Source organism: Argiope bruennichi, chromosome 9 (assembly GCF_947563725.1).
Source record: "Argiope bruennichi chromosome 9, qqArgBrue1.1, whole genome shotgun sequence".
Classification (NCBI taxonomy): Eukaryota; Metazoa; Arthropoda; class Arachnida; order Araneae; family Araneidae; genus Argiope; species Argiope bruennichi.
Genome location: NC_079159.1, coordinates 58,081,515 through 58,105,432, shown reverse-complemented (window position 1 = coordinate 58,105,432; position 23,918 = coordinate 58,081,515). Strand labels below are relative to the sequence as shown.

Sequence of the window (23,918 nt, the reverse complement as noted above, 5' to 3'; positions counted from 1 at the left end):
ACTAATGCACCGTCTTGAATGGTGCTTGGAAAGAAACAACCATGCAAAGGGTTAATTTTTTTATTTCTTTTGTTGAGTTGTAATTTTTTTATATATAATGTATATTAACATATTGATTATCAATAATAAAAAAAAAACATATTATATTAATGTTGATAATTTAAGAATAAAAAGAGTTTTTTAGACTCATTTTGTTTTTAATTTATTAAATGCGAATACATGCTGTATAGTTGGCTGATGGCTAAACCTGGTGCTACAAAATTGACTTTTAGTTACATCTTGGTAGTAATTAAAGAAAGAATTTTTTCAAAATTTTAATAAGAATTATAAATAAAAATTTATTAACATTTTTTTTTTCACCAAAACTTTTGAGAATTTTTTTTACTCTGTTTTTAAACTAAACAAAAGGCGAGAGCGTTACTAAATTTATTTCTTTACAATTTTTTCTCAGCTTAAAAAAAGTATTTCTAATTATATTTTACAGAAATACTTTTTGTTATTGAATTTATAAAAGCATTTTTTTTTAGTCCAGTTTTGGATAAAATTCTTCCGTTTTCATTTTTTTTTCATTCATTATTATTTACTTGAAAATGTTCCTTTCCTCTAAGATACTTTAATTGGATGTTTATTAATAGAAATTTCTGATTTCTTTCAAGGTCATGGCATTTACGTGAACAGCAGTATCAGTCAAGTAACCTTGAGTGGAGTGAAAGTTCGGGGCAACGGAGGCGATGGTGTTCACTTTTGGCACCACGACAGTTATGGCACTGCCCCGTCTTTTTGTGATACAGGTAATATCGGCGAGGAACAGATCTATCCCGTGAGGCGAAGCCATATTCAGAGACGAGAGCAGCGTTATGTACAAGCCTGTGAACAGGTTAGTATTTGTAAATCAGATTTAAATATACGTATGGCTGGTCTCGCGCATAGTTATATATCCAATTTGTAATTATTTTATTAACCGGACTTGCACTTTTTATTCAAAAGCTGATTTTTGATTTGTAATTTTATAAGAATATAGATCTTTATAGAATTTTTAGATAATGTATCATACAGACTTACCCATGCTTAGCATTTTTAAAGCGTTAGAAACTGGATCTTTTAACACAAATGAAGATTGCGATGTCTTATAACACAGGAAAAAAATAAGGTCGCTTTTTTATGTTAAATATCCTGCACCTCTTACAAAAAGGGAGATCTTTAGTAATATATCCTTCCCACCACCACAACCAAGGGTACTAGGTGTGAGTAGATGAGAAATTTCCGGATTAGTAATCAGCCTCTCCCTTCCCAGGCAGGTAATATGATATTGTGGCGTAAGAATTACTTCCACTCCGATGGCACCTCTTAATGGAGGGATTGGTTTAGTTTAGTTTAGTTATATTAACGTCCCGTTGTAAAGCAACACTAGGGCTATTTTGGGACGGACCTCGAAATTTTGAACCGCGGTCAGATGATGAGGACGACACCTGAGCTCTCCAAGCCACACTACACCACACCAGCGGGAGGACGTTTGGCATGACGGATTTAACATGCAACAGACGACGGTAAGAACCGCAGCTTAAGTGGTTTAAGGAGTGGAGCTTAGTGGAGGGATTGGACCGTGGCCGCTGATGACACTTAGGACTCCAGCCTTGGTTTCCCGTTGCAACGACAGCCCTTCAGATTATCCCGAATGCTTTGGCAGAGCAAGAATAATTTCTTTCTGATAATACACTGCTTTTTAGAATAAAAAAAGTAACTTTATAATCATCATGCCTTATCATCTAAACATATCAGTGAAAACATTAAAAGAACGTTTATTTAAACCCCCTGAATTTTTTAAAAATTAGTTAGTAAGGCTTCCTATGATAAAGTGTCCTAAGGGGTTTTCTTTTAAATTAGTGATTTCTGCGAATTGACATTTGCTAGTTGCCTTTTCGAGCCATCTCATAAAAAGCGTCCATGGTTATGGTTCTTCTTATTCACAGTAATTCAAGACTGCTTAAATTGCATTTAATCTAATCTTATAAATTATTTTAGCGTCATTGAAAATTAGCCAAATAAAGTCATGCTCGTTTCTATTAAAACAACACTTCTTTTCCTTTCAGTTGTCAGGATGAAACAGTCGTAAAAAAATTTGACTGATCCGAACTTAAGAACATGATCTAAAAATTAAAGAACGATTAAGAACGATATTCATAATAAGAGGGTCTAAAAGGTTTGAAACACTATTTTTATAGCCACTGGATTCTCATGTGCTTAGTTCTGATACCTCGCAAATATCAAATATCACAAACTTACCGAACACTTTTGAATTTTCGATTAATTAATTTTTTAGCTTAAATTAAAAATGAATGTCGATCAAAATAGAGATTCTAATGCATCATTATTCAAAAATATTTTAATTCAGAGTTTCACAAACTTGTATATCATTCACATTCTTTGTATTTCTACAGGTTTTTGAAGTGGCTGGCTGGACAGGCAAAGTTCTAACCGTCAATTTCATGGGATTTTCCAGTGACGTAGCAGACCCAACTCATGCTTCCCGAATTGACGTATATGATGGACCGACTGACAGTAGTAGACTTCTGGCATCTGTTCCAATAATCAATAACACGTTTCCTGAAAGTGTCACAAGTACAAGACAGAAAGTTTTACTTAAATACAGACCCAGAATTCATTATGATGCCTCTTTTGTTGTTGAAATTGTTGCTAACCTAGGTAATTTTTATCCTATGTTTTCTTTCTTACATAAAAAATTCAAAAGTTTAACATAACGTTTGAAAGTCTATGGTGATAGCTTATAACCCGCATTCACGGTGGGTCAGTCCCTAAGGCGCAATACGGAGCCTTGTGATTTTCATCGGGTTCATGCCACTGTCAGTTTTAAACCTCAAAGGCATTCTAGACTAATAGAATTAATAATTTCAGGATCTTGAAGTCGGTAGTTCCTCCCAGTAGTTGATACGATTTAATGTAGGACAACAAGTTGAAACTATGCTTTTAACAATGTTTAAATATTAATTAAAATTTTATTTTATACATTATCTATTGAATAATAACGAGATTTATTATTATATAACATTATTAAATCTTATAACTTTAAACGAGCAACTCTCATGTACATATATATATAACATAAAGTTATTTCGTGTTATTCGGAAATGATTTGGATCAAATTTTATGATTAGGTAAGGTTTTGCTTTTTAAATTTATATATATAGGTGTATTTCCTCAAAAATGGCGATTTCACACACAAGAAAAAATTTTTATAACTAAGTATTAGAATAAGTATATTCAAATGCCGCTTCGAAGAGTGAGTAGTGCAATATAGTGGTCAGAACAACATGAATGACGCGTATTTTGCGAGTCCTCAGTTCGAGTAGCACTTCTTGTTTTTTTTTTACTTATGCATTTATATTTAATATTTTTGCTAATTAAATGTATCTATGTAGTTGTCTTTCCTAAAAAAACGCGATTTTATACACTAAAAAAAAACATTTTTTATAACTATTAGAGCCTTTTTCTATTTGCTGTCATACTGAGGATGTCATATACCATCTTGAACCATGTCATATACCATTTCACCAGAGTAAAACTAGGTGTAAGTAAGATATTTCACTAATGTTAAATATAATTAATGATATATATTTTACATTGGTGAAATCGGCAATGATATTTCATTTTACAGAAGTAAAATGAATACTGTAATATAGAAGATTGTTTCTAATACTATGTTAAACTCAGTGCATTCAGGAGTTTTTTTTTATTTAAATGACCAGTTTATATATATGTAAGGGATGAAAATTATTCATATGCAATTTATATATGATTCGTATCTAAATATTTTCTCAAAAAAAAAAAAAAAAAACACGATTCTACACAAAAATAACCGCCTAGCAAAGCTAGGCCTTTCATGTACTTGTAAAATTATTTGTACGATTAAAAATATTCGAAGTAATATCCAACTAAATAAATAACAGATTTTTTGTAGTCAATGCATGTCATTCAAGGTATTAATAATTGAAATAATCTATCTCTAAACCAAAACAGTCATTCTGAATTCAGTTAGTTAATTTTTATGAATTGTACTTTACTACACATTTTAAATTTTTCAATATTTTATTTCAGGAAAAGCATATGATTTGAATATCACCAATTCTGAAATTTCCCGTAACCAAGGAAAAGGAATAGCAATTTACGAACAGAAGTCTGGGACACTGGTGAATGCTTCACATATAATCGAAAACGGTTATTTAGCTGGCTTACATGTTGCCACCGGAAGTGGGGATGTACTCATTAACAGCACTTTTATCACTGGCAATGAAGGTGGTGGAGTTAATTTAACTCATGCAGGTGGTTTTGTCCACATCGATCGATCCTCCATTGCTAACAATAATGGTAGAGGCGTTGCATTTTGGTTCAATGAAACTTCTGAGCACATTACTTTCAATCATACTATTCATATTACTCGTTCTGAACTAGTGAACAATACCTTGTATGGCATCCTCATGGGAAATCAGTGTTTGGCAGATTCCTTTTGGAATATCAGTTTGAATTCGTTTCGTAACAGCAGGGACAGCGCTATCTATGTTTCTCCTTGCTGGTCATTGAACAAAAAAATCGCCCAAAGTATTGTGCTAGTGACACATAACCAATTTTTAGACAGTGATTATTTAGCGTTAGAAGCATCTCCTGTACTTCATACTCATTTATTGGTGGAACATAATGAATTTCGAGGGCATGAGAGAGGAGTCATTTACGTCAGTGGACTTGATGATGATGACTTTTCCAACGTCCCAGCCAAAGTAGAGATTCGGCACAATTACTTTGCTTTTAATAATGGTAAATTTGTCGCCAATATAGGAGTAGGAAAAGAAACATATGTTCAAGAGTTATTTTTCTATAAAAATGAGCTTGAAAGAAATTCCATTCGTGAAGCATATCATGGATTAAATCCTCGATCTCGAGTTTGTGCTGTAGTTGTGGTATCTTCCCAGAACACCTATGTTTATAGAAATATGTTTAATAACCCTGAATCAGCATACCAACTTGGCTCTCATGTAGAAAAACACCAAATCGTGATTAATGCAACTTATAATTACTGGGGAAGTGTTAGAGTAAAGGAAGTTTATGAAAGGATATTTGACAGGAAAGATCGCTACAACTTGGCCCGTGTGGAATTCTTGCCTTTCTTAACTATTTCATCAGATCTTGATAACTCAGGTGCCATATCTGATTCTCATGAAAGAGATAAGATTATTCCATTTCAGAATGGATCAGAGATCGGTGGTGAAGTACCAGGTTCTATATTTTTACCCAGAGGCACATATACTGTTACAAGAGATATTTACGTAAGACCTGGAAATGGAAGGCTCCACATAGAACCTGGTGCCATACTTAAGTTTGATAGATCAGTTGGCATGATGGTTCAGGGTACATTGATAAGCGAGAGTGATCTCGAATCACAACCTATTTTGTATACAATCAATGATCATGCAACAGTTGGGCAGGACAAAGCCAAGATCAGGTTATCAAGAGATACTGAAGGTTTATTGGAAGTGCATATTAATGGTATGTGGGGAAGTGTTTGCGATTATGGCTGGGATATTGTGGATGCATCCATTGCTTGTAACCAGATGGGCTTAGTATTGCATCCTGAAGACTGGTTAATGGAGCAATCTGAATTTGACAGTTCCCATTATGAAATACTTCTTTCCAATGTCCAGTGTACATTACAAGATACAGATATTACTCTATGCAAAGCAGAAACGGATTTCGAGAATTCTTGCACTTCCAAAGTTGGATTACGATGCTACAATCCTTCATGGTCAGGCCTCAGACTTGGAATGGCAGCTGGTGAAAGTCGTTTGAGGAATATCATTGTTGAACATGCTGGTCTGTTGGATTTTGCTACAAACATTTTCAAACCTGCCCTCCAGATTGATTTCAATAGGCATGTTTTAGAGAAACTTAAAATCCGTAACAACATTGATTCTGGCGTTGGCATCATGTGGAACGAAGTATTTGTTTCTGAAAGCAGGAAATTGACTGATAGTGAATTTCTAAATAATCATCGTCATGGCCTAGTTATACATACGCAAGGTTTAAATATTTACAGATGTGAAATGACAAACAACGATGGCAGTGGAATACATTACAATCCAATGTTTTCAAAATTAGAGCAAAGAGATCTTATTTCATGGGTGAATTTGGAAGAGCGCAACAAAATAATACGAATTCCTGATGATATTTCTGGAAATATTTTCTTGCGCTCCGATGAACATCGATACTTTGTTTTCACTAAAACAAAGACTCCGAAAAAATTTAGCATAACCACAACAAGTGGACGTAGTATTGGAGTAGTTGTTTTAAATTCTTTCAAAGAGACATCTTCTGAAAATCTGGCCTTCTATGGAAGATTGGAAATTACTCCTGATGCACCTCGATGGGATGTTCGGAACAATTTAACTGCATTTCCTCTGAGGACCCCTGGGTATGGAATGTTGGTTGATTACCAGCCAGGACTAGCTCCAAATGGCCAAGCCATCATATACGTTGCATCTGTTGATGGTGAGAAACTTATAATTTTTCATTTGGCGTTTTTTTAATAGTTTTTCTGTGTTTAATCATTTTGTTTTGTAATAAAATAAATATTTGAATCGCGACACTGACTTTAATTCAGTAGAATATATTTACTCAAAGCCCATTTATCCTTTTCGATTTTAGGACAAAAAAATTGAAAAATATCAAAATTCGGAAGGTAATAATTAGAGTGCTGTGTAGGCCTCGTCGCATCTTTTCCCAGCAAAAGAAAATAATTTTTAGCATACAGAATTGGGTACATTGATATTGTATTTTTATACACAGTTTTAGTGCTTATGTATACAACAAACCAACTTGCATAATTGATTTGGAGTTTCTTTTTTAAAGAAATTTTATAGTACCTACAATTTTCTGCAGTTTGTGCCTGTTAAAAATCATGAAATAAAGTTAGGTTTTTCTACATTGAACCAAAACCCGTTTAATTCCAAAAATTAATCTGACAGAGAAGAATTCTGTTTGTTGTATTAGATCATTTAAATTCTAAAATATAAACCATAATTTTTAATCATTTCAGAATTTACCAGTATTATTTTTTTATTATATGACTGAAATTAAATGCGAAATTCGCAAAGAATTTATTTTTGATAAGAAATAATTTTTTATTGGATGTAAATACATTATTTATATTTTTCATTTATATTGAATGTGGCGCAGTATGGAATACATGATATTTTAAACATTTGCTAACTTGTACTGGCTACATGCTTGTTGTCTCATTGCATATTATATTTAAAGTGCCTATGAAAAGCATGTTACATTTGCAGGGCATATAGTACATTTGTATTTTAAATGCTGTCCATTGAAATTGATGAGTTTTACATCAAATCGATGAAGCAGGTTTTATTTCCTCTGTTGAACGCACAGTAGTGAGCTTCTATTTTTTGACCGTGCATAAGAATTTAAAGTTATTATCATTTTGCTTTTCAAATGATTCAAAAAGAATTCCCTACAAGCTTATATAAAGAATGAAATAAAAGCATCCATTGTTTTAAAAGATTCAAAAATACTACAATGCATTCTTTTTAGTTCTTATATTCATTAAATAGTATTTCAATTTGTTCATCCGCTCTTATTTAGTTGCAATATCAACCGACTACAAAAATCAGTTTTATAATTTTTCATTAAATCCAATATATCTATAACAATGAATTTTTTTAGCCACCCTTTATAAAAACACTAAAGAAAAAGATTTTTGAAAATTTCAGAAATTTCAGTTTTTTTTTTAATATTAAAAATAAACAGCATTTCATAAAAGTGATATCCATAGTTAAAATTGTCGAATAAGTTCTAATCTGATTGTTATTTTTATCTTCTTTTTTTTAGGTCAGAGAAACAAGCCTGTATGGGAAACTCATCCAAAGATCCATATAGATTCCATTAATATCAAAGGCTGCAAGAGAGGAATATCAAGTCATCATTTTAACCGAGATATTAGTGACTATGGTGACCATTTTCACCGTTATTCTAATGAAACTATTCTAATTACGAATACAAACATTTCTGAAAGTAAGGCCGAAGCTGTATATGTCTGGGCGCCATTTTGGGATCCATTCATCAAAAATCTTGCTGAGGTAACTTTAAATTGTATACATTTTCCTACAGTTAATAGGCAATTGTGATTATTATTATTTTTTTTATATGTTAAAACAAGTCGGGAGAAAATACAATATTAAACCTTTCAGGGGCCGTGGGAAGTATGCTTCCCACCAAAATTTTCAGTTTTTGTGTGGAATTATGTAGACTAGCCCAAGTTCTGCCAAATTTTGCAAGTAGACAAAAACTTAGGCATTTCAATTCCTTATCTCACATACAATGGTGTATCTTGATTTGTTATTTAATTTCTAATTAACCATATTAATTAATCAAATTAAATTTATTTAATAAGCTAAATTAATCACTTTGCTTAAGTCAACCTTAATCTTAAAACTATTTTAATATACCATAACTAGAAAAAAATGGCCTTTTTAAAGGGTTAACTCGCTTTTATTTTCCTGTTTTTAAATTTTCTCTTTCGTTTGCAATATTTTTTGTTGGTTATTTCTGATTTCCTATGTTCATAATTCATTTAAATACTCAAAATTAGGAAAATTTTTGTGCTGAGTTAAAAACTGAAAATAAATGGTTCCGCCACCAGCCAGAAAAGCCACAAGAGAGTCATCGGTAAAAGGAATGAAATTAATTTCGATAATTTTTAACAATTTGAAAGAACTAAATAATAAATGGAAATGAAATTCATTTGAAATGCATATTTTGATAGAAAACAGTAATTGCGTTTAACACATGGAATAAATTTTAAAAATTCCTCACTTCAAGCTGGAAAAGAAAGGTAGGTTTCTTTGCAACTGAGTTACTATCTTGAAAAATAAATTGTTGATGTTAGAAGCAGTCAAAAATTAGTGCTTTCAACGAAGGGTGGGTTGGGGTTCTAGAGACCATGATCGGAAAAATTTCTTCATTTATTTTACCAAAGTCTTGTCATGAGACTACAGGAGACCTATAGGAATCTGTCTTATAACTGTTTAATGTTTAAATAAAAAAAATAAAATAACATTTGTTGTTTCTTGGGTGATTTCATATCCCAATTATAGAAGATAACGCAATTAAAGGAATGTATTACACGATTGATTTACAGCCAATTTTGAATTTTCTTCTAGCCAGTGGATCATCAAGAATACAAAGACAAAATAAAATCTACAATCAATTTATACTACATATTTATTTGAATTAAATACTAGGAGTTAAAAATAATACTCTGAAATATCGATAACTTACCTTGTGAAACATCTTACATGTTTTTCTTTTCACGTATAAGAAATATGGAAGAAAATACTGTAATCGTCAAAAAATTGGAACTTACGATTTCAACGAATCTTTACGCTTCCGACCACCCTGATTTCGAAATACACATTTTTAGCATTGTTTCTATCTGCCATACAATCTGTCTATCTATCTATGAATGCAATTACTCAAAAACTCTTTGAGCTAGACGGGTGAAATTTGGTATGTAAACTTACGATTAAATTTGTAAATTTCTATCAAAATTTAAACAATCCATTCATTGGTAATTCGTTTGTCTGGCTATTCGATTACAAGTGAACTCAATAACTCCAAAATGCAAAAAAACTTGTATATAAACTTTAGTGCAAATGTGTATGAGGTGGGGGAGATAATTGGTTTTGAACTGTTTGATTATTTATCTTGTGCATTGGTTTGTCTAATGAAATGCCATAATGTCATGCATTATGTTGTTATATTTGGTATTTTAGGAAACACACAAATTCATTTAAAAGAGCTTCAAAAATTTTTGTTAATGTTTTAGGTTTTTGAAATAACTATAAGACATCATTGCCCTCGTCAAATATTTTTTGACTACTCATTATTAAGAATAATATCAAAATTGGATTTAATTTGATTAGCGATGACTTTTAAAATGAATCAACATTCTATTTTATTTTAAAATCGGATAGGAAAAAAACACTACTGCACTACTTAGCATGTTTTTTTTTCATTTTATTGGATATATTTTTAAAAATGTCCAGAGAATACAACTAAATTGCGTTTTTCTGTCAGTCAGAAATTAAGAAATTTGACGTTTATTAGTTTTTAGTGAAATATTCATTCTTTTTAAAATATATACTATGTTTTTTTCAATCTGAAAGGAAAATGATTAAAATTTTGAAATACGATATTATTGATGCGTATGATATCTACCACCATATAGGTCTTTGCAATTGCAACATATTTCTAACATCCTGAAAAAATTGCGTCTCTAGTTGTAATCTTTCTAATTTTCCATTTTTTTAAAAATTTTATTTGTGCTTTTCTCGATAACATTCTAATTTTTTTTTCCTTCTCTCTTTTCAGATCAACTACACTTTCATCAATTGCAACATTAAAAATAACAGAAAAGGACTGCTGCATTACAGTAGAGACATTCGAAATTCAAACAACCTCTTTCACTGGACCATTAATACTACTGTTTTTGAATTCAATGAAGAAGGTGGTGTAGATATAAGACTCCCATATGTATGGCAGTATAACGAAAATTACACTCATTCTTTTTCGATGCACGATTGCGCTTTGAGAAACAATCGGAAATTCGAGTTTTCCATCGGCGGACATTTTGCTCGTGTGAACATATCTCGTTGCCTATTCCAGAACAATATTTGCAAACGCGGTATTCTTAGTTTCTCTGGAATGGAAAAAGAACTTTTGATCGAAAGCAATAATATCAAAGATAACTCCGCTGTTTTTGGCATTGAGTTCAATCTACAGAGCCATGCAAATCAATTTGGATTAGTTCCAGCCTATTTTCGGAAGAATATAGTGACAAACAACCGAGATATTGGAGCAGGACAGAAGTTTGGGTATCAACCGACCAGTTACGCCCTCGGTATTAGAGGAGTTCAACTCATAAACATCACCAGGAACATTTTTGAAAACCGAAATCTTCAGTTCGAGCTCTTAACTGGCGTTTTAACTGGATCTATTGATAATAAAATAAATGTTGGAAGTAACTGGTGGGGAACAACGGAAGTAAATGAAATTCAAAAAAGAATATTTGATTTTGATGATTGGAATGGATATGCCATTGCCGATTTCAATCCTTATTTGAAAACTTCAAATATTGATAGTGGTGTTACATATTTTAATAATAGGGACCAGTTGGTATTTAATGATGGATTGATTGGCGGACGTCTGTACAATAATCTAAAATTATCGCGCCGATCGGATCCCTATATTGTATCTTCAGATTTAACCATAATGCCTGGTGTTACATTGTTCATAGATCCGGGTGTTGTGATTGAATTTTATCCAAGTGTTGGAATACTTGTCCTCGGTGATCTGGTTGCTGAAGGCACAAAAGAAGATCCTGTTATAATGAAACCAGTTAAAATAGTCGATGAAACGCAATTTCGCAGACAAGCAGAATCTCGTTCGTCCCGTTTATGCGTTGATGTTAAATGTGAAAATCCACGAAGTGATGGCTTTCTTGAAATCTATAATGATACTACGAAGCAATGGGTCCCGATATGTGATGCTAGATTTACAGAAAGAAACGCTCAAGTAGTTTGCAAAGAACTGGGGTACAGTACATTAAATGTCTACACAGCCCTTGGTCCCAGACTTGATATGGGCCCGACTCAAACTAGTCACATTCGATCATGGCCTCATTCCTTAGAATGCGTCGGAGCAGAATCTGCATTATCTGACTGTGAATATCGTTTGAATGGCTATGTAGACAATTATAAGTGCCCTTATGATCGGGACTTTGTTTATGTATATTGTGGATCAGAGGCATTACCTAAAAATGAAGACCACTGGGGAGGCATCAGATTCTCCATTCGAAGTTTCGAAACTGTTGATTCTCCTTTGAGCAGACCCACCCTCAGTTATGTTTCTACAGAATCCTCCCGGTTAGAAAATGTCCTTATCATAGGGGCTGGCATACTTCATAATGAAAAAAGTGCTGCCATTCAACTAGTTCAGCGGGAAGTTCAGATGGATTACATTACTGTGACTAATAGCGCATCTCATGGAATTGAAGTGATTGGTGTTTCAGGCAGTTTAGCTTTTAATGATATTATTATTAAGGATAATATGGGAGTCGGTGTGAATTTCCTATCATTGACTGGTGAATCCTCTGGAGATGCAGATGTGAAAAAACTTGGCTATGATCCCTTGCGAAAAGTTGACATTTCCTATGGAGTATTCGGTATGGTAGATATGTGTGATACCAACAAACAGATGGAAATCGATAATAGAATTCTTTTATATTATAAATATGATAATCAGCCGGTAGATTGTGTGAAGATATTTAGTTCACGCCATTACGGGAAGCAAATAGGATTTAGGCTTCTGCAATTCAACTTGTTTGATGGCTCTAAATATGCTGCCCAGCCAGACTCCATAAAAATCTATGATGGTGATGTATTTAACCAAACATCGCCTGAGTTAAGTACTATTGGATGGCATTTAGGAGTTGAGAATATAACGAAATTTTACGTATCTTCGGAAGTTACTTTAAGTGTTATTCTTCATACAGTTGGTGGTAGCGGAGATTATGGATTTATTGCTGAAGTTGTTACCCTTCCAATATCACATCCAACAGGTAGGCAGTAATTATTATTTTATCTGTGAGTAGAACTGATCTTAATATGCTATTATTTCAATATATTATGCCAATTTTGTATATGTTAACTGTACACTATTGTGCGAAAGGTATAAATGAATTGTTTGAGAGTTTTTCTTGATCTAGGAAGAAGGTGGTGTTCACATTTCAGTTATAACAGAATAAATATGTGAAATAAATTCCTTTTTATAAAGCAATATTTGATAGAACATTAGAGTACCGGGACGGTCAGATAATATTTAGCCACTTTGGGATCAGAAGATCGTGAGTTTGGATACTGCTTCTGCCGAAGATTTTCAATGTATGCGCTCCTGATGCATGATACATTTTTCGTTGCGGATCAGATATCATCTTGTGGCTTGGGGGAGGGGTTTTTGGAAAGCGAGATCAAGTGTCATTCATCACCCGAATATAGCTCAAATATATGCATTTCATTCTAAAACAGTTCTTCCTGCTGCTCGAAAATGGGACATTAACGATATTAATAAATTTTATGAACATTAGAAAGATTGCGAAAGCATCTAAAAGGCCTATAATATACAGGGTTTTTATAATTAAAGTTCCACTTTGAAATGGTCATAAAAGGAAAACTACTGGAGCAAATGCTATCAATCTTAGTTTAAAGGAGTTCATGGGAATTTCTTTCCCGCCAAAAAAAAAGTTCAAAAACTTACTACCAGGGGGAAACGGAGCTGTATGCAATATTGTCAAACAAAATAGGACTTGAAGACATCGGTTTAAAATGAGTTTAATCGTTTCTGAAACATGTTACAAAGCATATTCAATGTGGTCTCCACCATTGTCTGAAAGCAAGTTAAATCGCATTACTGCATCCTCAACAGTAACTCTTAGCATATCAGGAGGAATGTTGCGCACATGTCGGTGCATCGCATCTTTCAGTTCGGCCAAATTTCTTAGATTATCATCATAAACATTGCTTTTGAGATAATATACATTGAACATGCTTTGCAACACGTTTAAAAAACGATTAAACACATTTTAAACCAGTGTCTTCATATCGTATTTTGCTTAACAATATTGATACATCGCCATTTCACACTTAGTGGTGAGTTTGTGAACTTTTTTTTTTTTTTTTTTTTTTTTTTTTTTGCAGAAAAGAAATTCCTAAGACCTCCTTTAAATTATTACCGAGTCTGATAACATTTGGTTCTGTAGTTTTCCTGTTAGACCATTTCAAAGTGGAACTTTAATTATAACCACCCTGTATTTTTCTGTATTAAGTAAAGTTAATTAATGTGAAGTTAAAATAACTTATGTTCTTCATTTTACTTTCTTTGTTTTGAAATCATTTTCCATCAAAATAATTTATAAGAATATGCATCTTGCTATATTTATCCCTGCTCGGAAAAAAAAATTTAAAACCATCCAAATTCCTCTTGTCTTATGAATAGTTAACCAAATAGTGTCATCCTTTCCTATGTCATGCTTTAACACTTTTACTATTTAAAAGATATGAAGATTTTGATCACGAAATATAATTCATTCAGTGAAGATTAAAATCAGAGAGCTTTATATACTATGATTTTTTTAATGGTTTCATTCAATCGCATTTATTTAAAAATTTGTAAAAAAAAAAGTATATTTGTAAATTTGTATTTGTTTGAACTTTGAAATAAGCAAATATGAATAGAAACCTTAAATTTTATTTTTATCGTTTCTTAACTAAAATATATGTTTATATTTAACTAAAATAGTGCTGTAAGATATATTGTTCAATAAAATGAATATTTCAAAGGCATAGAAAAAAAAAAGCAGATTTCAATTACTTTTTAAAAATGATTTTGTAATTAGATTAGATCTTTGAAATATTCGAGGTGTCTTAATTTTTGAAGAAATTAAATAGAATTGAAAATAAAGATTCCGGTTAAACATTAAAAGAAAATAGGGTACGCATTTTAAATTTCGAGTTTTTTAGGTAGTGAGAAATCAGCTTTAGTTCTGAAAAACATAACATTTTAACGAAAATTCAGTAAGTGTACATAAAAATATTTCTAAAAAAATTAGCATTTAATTGGAATTTTCAGATTATACACAGTTTTATTCTAAATAAATTTATATTGGGAATAAGGAAAAAAAAATAAGTCGATTGGAATATTTTAAAAATATAAAAAATTATATATCTTTTAGAAATAAAATTTCATTAAAAATTTTTTTACAAGATATTTGACGTATTTATATCTTAATTCATATGCATAAAAAATTTCATAATTCTAAGTGAATAATTCGCAAAAAAATACCTAATAGAATCCACCGTCTCTTTAAGTGCTGAGTGCGAGTTTGCGCAGAATATATTTTCGCCACTACATCTATTGAGAACTATTCAAATATACTACATACACTGCTAAAGACGTATAAAACGCGTCGAACACCGTTCAGCTTAACCTTTCCAAGCTCACGAATAATGAATGTTTTCGAAAAAACGATATTAATGTGTAGCGGGTTGGTATGAGCGAGGATAGAACCGGGGACCTTGTGGTTCGCAGCCCAGTAACATGGCCACAATACAAAAGCAATTGTTAATAACGTGACCACAATACAAAAGCAATTGCTCATGTAAAGTAGCTGTTAACTGGTTTATAAACTTTCACCACAAATGAACCGATAAATTCATGAAAAGATAAAATTTGGGATCAGTAATATTCTTTTTCTTTATCGGATACTGAAACACATCTTTTCGAATATAGAATAAATCATTAAACGAATATTCTGTACCTAAAAAAAAAAAAAAAAAAAATTTAAAAACATGGTTTGAAAATTACCGACCTTGGAAAGATTAAAAAGTAAAATAGATGTATTAATATTTTGTATTCGCTGTTTCTAATTATTTCTTCGGGAGTCTGTCTGCACTTACCTTCATGCTTTTTTACTGTTATACCACTGTTCTAAATATAATTTTTTTTATTAATTCATTATGTTTATCAAAAGAGCTTACAGTTTTTGAAGTGTTATAACGGATTTTATGCTAACTCAGTGCTATATATTTTCTTTTTTTAGTTCGTGATTCCCAACATAATATTTCCTACTCCCAAATCTCAAATAATGGGAAAGAAGGTATATCTTACAGAAGTGCAGGAGAAATCACGCCAGCAATAACATTGAGATACAATCGAATTGATAATAACGGCCGCGAGTTATTTGGAAACTTCACTCTCGGAGACAGCGCCATTTTATTGGACCTACAAAATGCAAAACTGCTGTATTTTTACAACAATCTGATAATGAAGAATCAGGGCGGACTTCAGTTGAACGTTGACTCAAGAACAGCTGTTTCAGCTCTTAAAGGAATGATTGTGAATAATTTGTTTACAGAGAACAGAAACAGAGAAGTGCTGAAACTACAAGGGAGAAAATCTGGTGCGTTTCAGTTTATAACGGTTTTGCGGAACTATTTTAATAGAAATTATGCTCAATATAGAGACACCATTGTTATATCGCAGGTAATTACAATTTTTTTTTAGTTTCTCTGTATTTTTTAATAGTTTTTAGACTTTTTTTTTAACCCTTTCCGTTTTGCTTGAGGAATAATCTACTTTTATAGAAGGACAAAACTCTTTATAACGTCATTAGGAAGTAGATGAAAGTAATAGAGAAATTTCAGGAACAGTTATTTAATTATTTTCACATTTCACAACACAAAACGAACACGAACATACATGACACTCCTTTAGAATACAATATAATAATGACCCTCAGGAAGGATAATGGGAAATATACCTTGATAATAAGGTAACGCCATCTGTTGTATCAAAAGAAAAGTTAGTAGAGTTATGTAACTGCTATATTTTTAGTAATCAATAGATGACATTAGTTATTTTCATACTGAATTTATATGTGCTGAAATGGCAATACGATTTGGTTATAAATAAATAGTTAATGGATAATTTTAATTAAACACAAACTATTTCTAATTTTTTTCAATATTTTTTTTTATTCACAAATGATATTTTGGGTTGGAGGAGATTAAAAAATTTAGTGATAAATTTCATTAGCAATAATGAATAATAAATGAATTATGTTTTTGTAATTACTTTTCTAACTAAGCTGAGAATTCTTAAATTCTTTCAACCTTCTGTTCGATTCAAATTACAGAAGACTTCTGCAAACGCGAATTCTCTTTTCATAATCCCCAGTGTATTCCTATATAACTCTTCGAGATATATTTATAAAATCCAAGAAAGGTTTTTTTAATCTTATGCCTTTATTTGTTTAATTTCAGTGAAATAATTGCTTTTCTGCGTTGATTTCGGTACCTAAAATTGAACGATCAAAGAGAAACATTCCCATGTGGTGTTTTAGAGATCGCAAATTAAAGATACAAGGTCCCACTTAAAGTCGAATGTATTATTCAAGAAGTCATGATCTAAAACAATACAAAATAATTTTAAAGTCCAGGGTATTTTAGAAGTCAAATGTTAATTACAAATTAAAAAATCAATAATTTGCAAACAAATAAAGATGGAAATATATCGTTTGCTCAAAAAAAACAAATTATCTCAGAATTTTTTAAAATATTTTTTTGTCATGAAATCAGAATTCATTAATTATTCAATTATGTAGTTAGTGCAAAAATGTATTTCATGAGATAAGATATTAATGTTCAATCATTTAAGAATTCTTTTTTTTTTAGTACTGCAGTCGGATAAGTAACCTGTACTTTCTCACAGTATTAAGCAGCATAAACAACAACAACAATTAAGCAGCATAAACAACAACAACAATTAAGCAGCATTTCTGTTTATATATATATATATATAATATACTATTTGGAATCTTTTGCCATACTGCAAAAATCATTTTCGGGGAAAATTGATTACATTGCTCATTGATTTTTAAATCATCCTACACATTTTTTTTTTTTCATAATTTTTCATTTCCTATTATGAAATGCACTTGTTGTATTGATTTTACATCCTGAAAGATTATCTATTTTTGAAAAATAATTTGAAAATGTATTGCGTATGTACAATACATTTATAAAGTCTCAATAATCCAGCAGATATTGAATAAAAATAGTTGAAGATTTATGAAGGCGCCGGATTTATAACATATTTTTAAATCAATACAGTAATTAAAATTATGTTTTATTGAGCTAAATTTTTCGAATTGTACTGGACTTTATACAATATATATTTAATGCTACAAGATACCATATAATATTTTTGAAATCCGCTACACCAAAATTACTTTATTCCCATCTGAACTCGAAATTTTGAAAATACCGGACTATAATAGAGATCGGATTGGTACAATGCCGGATAATTTGGAATGTGATATGCATATACTGCATAACAAAATATGAAATCCCATCTGGCAAAATATGAATGATCCTTACTGACAAAATATGAAATGCAGCATTCTATAGAATGCTTAAGCATTGTATATAATACCTAAAACTAGCCAGCAGTGTATGAAACGATTCATATTCCACAAATTTTCTAGGCATTATATAGAATACCAAATGAGAAACCATCAAGGTATGAAATACATCTTCGATTGGTTTCGAATATCACTTTACACCGAAAGAACTTGCTTAGTTTGCTTAGAAGTGAAGATATTCCAATCCTCTAAATTCCTCTCCAGTCAGTTGCAATTGCTAAGTCCAGTGGAAGCGACCAAGGATTCGGCAAATGTATGTGTAAAACAAAGTGCCAAAATATGAAATGTCTTTGTGTGAAAAAATATAATTCAGTATGCCATTCATGGCATAAATTTTAAATAAAAAGGCATAAATTTTGTTTTGTACAACTTCCATTTTTATTTACGTATTTGGAATAATTTTTTTAATGGCACTCTCATTATTTTTACCGAATAATATTTGTAGATTTGAGGAATGCATGTCATTTATATAATAGCCTTATCAAGACCTTTTTTTTTATACTTTTCTTAAATAGCATTTGTCATTCTATAGAATGCCTAGGTAGTAAGTATATACAATGCCTAGGGAAAGTATGTAATTCTCATGTGTCATACTTTGCCTAAAAACATCCGGCATTATATACAATGTATTGGCATTCTATAGGATGCCGTTATTTCATATTTTGCCAGTAGCATATATAATACATCTGTAAAATTTGGACTTCACTTTGTGTATAGATATGTTTGATTTTTCTGCTGAAAGTTATTTTTTTAATCAAAAGTAAGAAACTTTTGTAAAATATAAGATATTTTGAACATCAAAAAAGAAAAAATAGATATGCTCATTTAAATCACTAATGCTGTGTTACCACGACACTTTTAGGTTGTTTCCAATTTGACTGAAAATATGGCTTACAACAATACCGGCATGCATATTCTTGACGTGCAAGGATTTGAAAGAATGCCGCTGTCTTATCAGACATGTGAAAGAAATTGGTTTTGGAGAAACATTGCCACTGATTACTGGGATAAAAGTACAATAATTGCTGGTAAAGCAGGCCAAAGATTCAACTATAACTATTTACTTAACCCGGAAAATGACTTTGAATTGGCTGCCAAGAATCGTACTTAGTAAGTGTCTGATTTATTGATATTTATTTATTTATTATTTAGTTTGTGAATTAGATCTCAATTTTCATGATTGATTGTCCGGTATTGATTATTTTATTTTATGTAACAACTCTTAGTTCATGCGTAAAACAATGATTTTTATAACGCTGTTTTCCAAATGACGGTCAGCATATGTTCAAAGATTTTTCTCTTTCATGTTTTTAAGTATCAAAAAACATACTGTGCATATAGGAAAGTCAATTAAAATAAAGCATATGCTTTTAAATCCTAGAATGAAAAAGATTAGAAAGTCAAGTATCTATCTGATTTATCCATATTTTTAACTTTAAATTTTATTATCAAAAAGCTTATTAAAGCTTTTATTTATTAAGGCTTTCTTATATCACTTGTTCTTGAATATAAGATGAAAAAAAGATAGGTATATTTTAAATTTTTTAAAACTACTTATTTATTAAGAATTGCTTTTCATTCTATATTTGAAACTGCTTGTTAGGGAAATTTAACTTGGTGGTTTCATCACTCAGTTAGTTAACTGCTACATTAGAAGAGATGTGTAACAAAATGAAAGAAATGAAATTAATTGTTGCGACATCAATGCTATTTTTAGATTTAAAATGTATTAGCGTTTTGAAATTCCAATAGGATTGCATTAAAATAAAATGCTGAAAAGAATAATAACAAACACATATAAATAAAAAGTAAAATTAACCAATTAAATAATATGTTCTATGATATATATATATATATAATATGATTTTTGTTGATTCAGTAAGTTTAAAAATCGTTTATTCGCCGAGAAGATTTAAAATTAAGTTTTAATTTGGATAAACATTTTTTTTAAATTATTGTGATCCCTGCAAAATTATAGAACTTGGGTGAAAATAATTTTTTTATTAATTTTTATTTCTCAACGAGTGATAGGTTTATATTTTCTGATATATATATATATATATATATCAAAACTTTAAAGAATATTTTGTATTAAAACTAGATTTTAAAAAGGTTTCTGGTTGATTCAGCGAATTTATTAGAAAACATACTATGGAAGAAAGATACAAAAAGAAGCAAAATGTTATTTTTATGTTCAAAAGGCATGAAAATTATATTATATACCAATTTGTGATCTTTCTGCAGTTTAAATAACCGAGAACCTCCTATCAATGCCAAAATGAATTGGTGGGGATTTAATGGTACTGCTGCTGTCTCTGGACGTATCAAAGATTATTACGATTTCGAAGAACTCCTTGAAGTTGAATTTCAGCCTTTCCTGCATGATAACTCAACAGTCCTAAGTGGTAAATATAGATTTATTTTCTCATAGACTGCATTTATTATTTATTATTAAATGATAGTTAAACTTAAATCAAAACTTTGGAATCAAATAATATTTCGTAGATTTCAGATTCACGGTTAGAGATTTTTCAATAATTAATTTTGGAGTGAACCATTCAAACTTTTATATAGATTTTTTTTAGAAATGACTTTTTTGGTATATACATTAAATGGCTTTTGGAAATGACTTTCTTATTGCATAACTACATCCATGTCATATGTGAATATGTTTTTAGTAAATTTAAAAATCTGGCTTCGGAATATAAATATTAAGTGAAGCACTTATTTATCATGTCTATAATTTTTTTCCGTTGGAAGCATGAACTTACATTAAAAATTATTTACTTAGAATTTAATGTGTCGTTTTAGTCCATTTATTTATAAATTCTACAGTGAAAGTGTCACATTCTTAAGAGAGGGAAAGAAACTGTAAAAAATAAAAATTCTACATCGACATGTAAGGAATCTGATTGTTTTAGACCTTCCTATATCCACAATAAATAAATGAAATAAAATAAAATTTTGTCTGTTAGTTCATTCCACTACAAGTGAATACAATAATTTAACCAGCGCGAGTCCTAAAACTTTCTCGTATACCCTTTAATGTAGATATTATTTCCTACCCCTCTCAAAAAATTGTGAACATTGAATAAGGCAATGGTATTGGCATACAATAATTGCGAAATAACCTTTGGTGTGAATTTAGAAATTTTACTGAATTTTTCGTGCCATCCTTGGCGAGTTATTTGGAGATTAATCCCTGGCAATCAGTTAATAATATCCTAAAATCTCATTTCTGTTCTGTCAGCCGATTGAAGCAAAAATATGACACAAAACTGCACTTGCTAGAAAACTCCATACCAAATTCGATATATTATGCGTTTCTGAAATTACAGACTGACAAACGTCAACCCACCCATTTGACTCAAAAATTTAATGGGTGCCTACCCTATAGGTGTTAAATATATGTATCGAATTTTTATCTATCTAACTCTCTTCGTTTCATAATTATTGTGTTAACTTATATTTCAACAACCTGATAGACAGACTTCCTCTGAACGGATTTTCCTCAAAATATGAGAGAAATCTGCAAATTTCGTGTCAAGATCGTATACCAAATTCCGACTGTCTAGCTCTAAGCGTTTTTGAGTTATCTTTATCACAGAGAGATGAACATTATTAACATACATTTTCTAAAAACGTATTTTTCAAACTCAGGGAGTTGTAAAATGTGAAGATCCGCCAAAATCTCGAGTTTGAATTTTTTGACGATTACAATACTTTCTCTTTACTACGTATATCAGAAAGTAAAAACGCAAATGGTTATATAAGTGAAATTCGGTTATGGTTTTTCAAGTCCGTTAATAAGCTGATTGGCCGGCGATCTGTCTATTGGTGCATAAATGAACACAATAGCTCAAAATGGCAGCAAGGTAGATAGACGAATTTTAGTGAATGGTTTTTATATAAATCTGCGTCTAAGTTTCGATTAAAGCCGTCTTAAAGTCAATTGTTTGTTCTCTATCTCTTCATGACTATGAGAGTATGATAATTCAGGAAGTAAACAAGGAAGATAAATTATATTAGTTGCATTTAATACCAAAATCGTAGATTTAAACTGATTTTTGTCACTAAGTAGTCAAAAAGAAAGGGTTGTTCTTTGTCAGTTTTTTTCACTTTACATCAAGATTAAACAAAAAACAACGCTATATTTTACAAATATTCGAATTAATCGAGAATTGGGCACTCTATCTGGATTTTCTTTTCTATGTTCTATCAAATTTGCTATCATTTGCTTAAAATACGAGTAATGGTGAAACAATTTTTCTGTGTAGTACATTTTTTTATAACATGAAAGTATTATGAAATAAGTTGAAAGTTGATAGTATTAAAATGGATTGATAGGAAATAATGGTTTTATTTTTATTGATTTGTTTTATTTAAAACATGTTTTTCTTTATAGGTAAATGCGCTGGAGGGTGGACTAAAATCGGAGACACTTGTTTCTTATATGTGGGAGGAGTAATGACATTTGCAGAAGCAAAGAAGTTTTGTGAGGTCAGTTTTAAGTGAATTTTATTTTATAGACCCAGATAATTTTAAACGTTTTAATTAAAGGTTTTTATTAAGTTTTCATCTTGACCACTTCTTTAGCCATACGTAATGAAAAGTGTCCCTTTGAACTTTATTTCGGGAAACTTTCTCTGAAAAGCAAGTTGATCACTTTCCATCACAAAGAAACTTCATTGCAAAATAATTGTGAGACACGCGTGGGGCATGGCGTTTAACCGTCCAGTGGTCGTACCCTCTACACTAACATGAACGATGGCGCGCATTTCCTAAATACGCTATTGTTAAATATTATTTTGTAGAAGTTAATTATTAAAATGAATTTGTAATTGGCTAGGCCAAATATAATCGGTGGTTTTACTTGACGACACTTCGTTCAAATCTTTTTTTTTTTTTTTTTTTTTTGTACCAAAACTTTTTGTTTGGCTCGTTTTGTAAGAAGTAAGATGCTTTTCAGTCATCATATTCTCTGTGACATTTGCCAGCTTTCGTAGATATTTCTTTCTAAATAATTTTTTATTGTATTGTAAAATATTTACGATAATAACGTAGATATTTTACATTATTTCAAATCGAATCAATAACGTAGCTGTAGATTGCAGCTACAATTTTTTAAAACAACAGAGAAACAAAAATACAGCAAAAGCTTACGTCGACGGTCGCGCGTATCTCTGAAATGCAAATAGTAAATTCGCAGAGTTCTATTAACTACTCGAATTCCTAATCTTAACTGAAAATGCATCGAAAGGAACTGCAACAATAGCCTAAATCATGTTTCCGTAGCGTCCTGTGGTAAAAAGATATGGAATGAAATGTTGCTCTAGTGTATCTCTCACATACGCCCACCCGCTAAAAGATTAAAATATGGACAGTAAAATATGAATAAGCTCAATTAAGTAAGCCAAGTCTAAAAATGCTCGGAAATTCGCATAGAAAATTATTTTCATATTTCAAAGTAGTTGTCAGAATGTCGAGTAATAATAAGCGCCTGTGATGGAGAAAATGATGGAAATTTAAACGTCTAATCAAAAACAACGCACCGTGACAATGTTTTAGGTTTGAATCATTTGTCTTTATTATTAAAATTCATTCTTTAATATAGCAGCGATAATATGCACACGTACAATAATCAATATATAGAGATAACGTACAATATTCAATATCCCTGCAAGGCACGTGATATGGTAATTGAATAATTAAAACAATGGGAGATATTGTTGTAAAATATACACAAAACATTTTTTTTAATTTATTAAAATATTGAATGATGTTAATAAGAAATGTTTAG

At 30.9% G+C, this 23,918-nt stretch overlaps 1 protein-coding gene across 1 annotated transcript in view; it reads left to right on the top strand.

The window, feature by feature from the left end:
• The window catches only part of LOC129983573 (protein bark beetle-like), a 132,476-nt gene that overhangs the window by 98,290 nt on the left and 10,268 nt on the right, over positions 1 to 23,918 (top strand). The window contains exons 5-13 of the mRNA XM_056093099.1: positions 657 to 877; positions 2,439 to 2,703; positions 4,114 to 6,555; positions 7,912 to 8,159; positions 10,453 to 12,700; positions 15,737 to 16,179; positions 18,981 to 19,228; positions 20,363 to 20,523; positions 22,524 to 22,618. Coding sequence (XP_055949074.1) covers positions 657 to 877; positions 2,439 to 2,703; positions 4,114 to 6,555; positions 7,912 to 8,159; positions 10,453 to 12,700; positions 15,737 to 16,179; positions 18,981 to 19,228; positions 20,363 to 20,523; positions 22,524 to 22,618 — 6,371 coding nt within the window. The remainder of the gene's footprint in view (positions 1 to 656; positions 878 to 2,438; positions 2,704 to 4,113; positions 6,556 to 7,911; positions 8,160 to 10,452; positions 12,701 to 15,736; positions 16,180 to 18,980; positions 19,229 to 20,362; positions 20,524 to 22,523; positions 22,619 to 23,918) is intronic.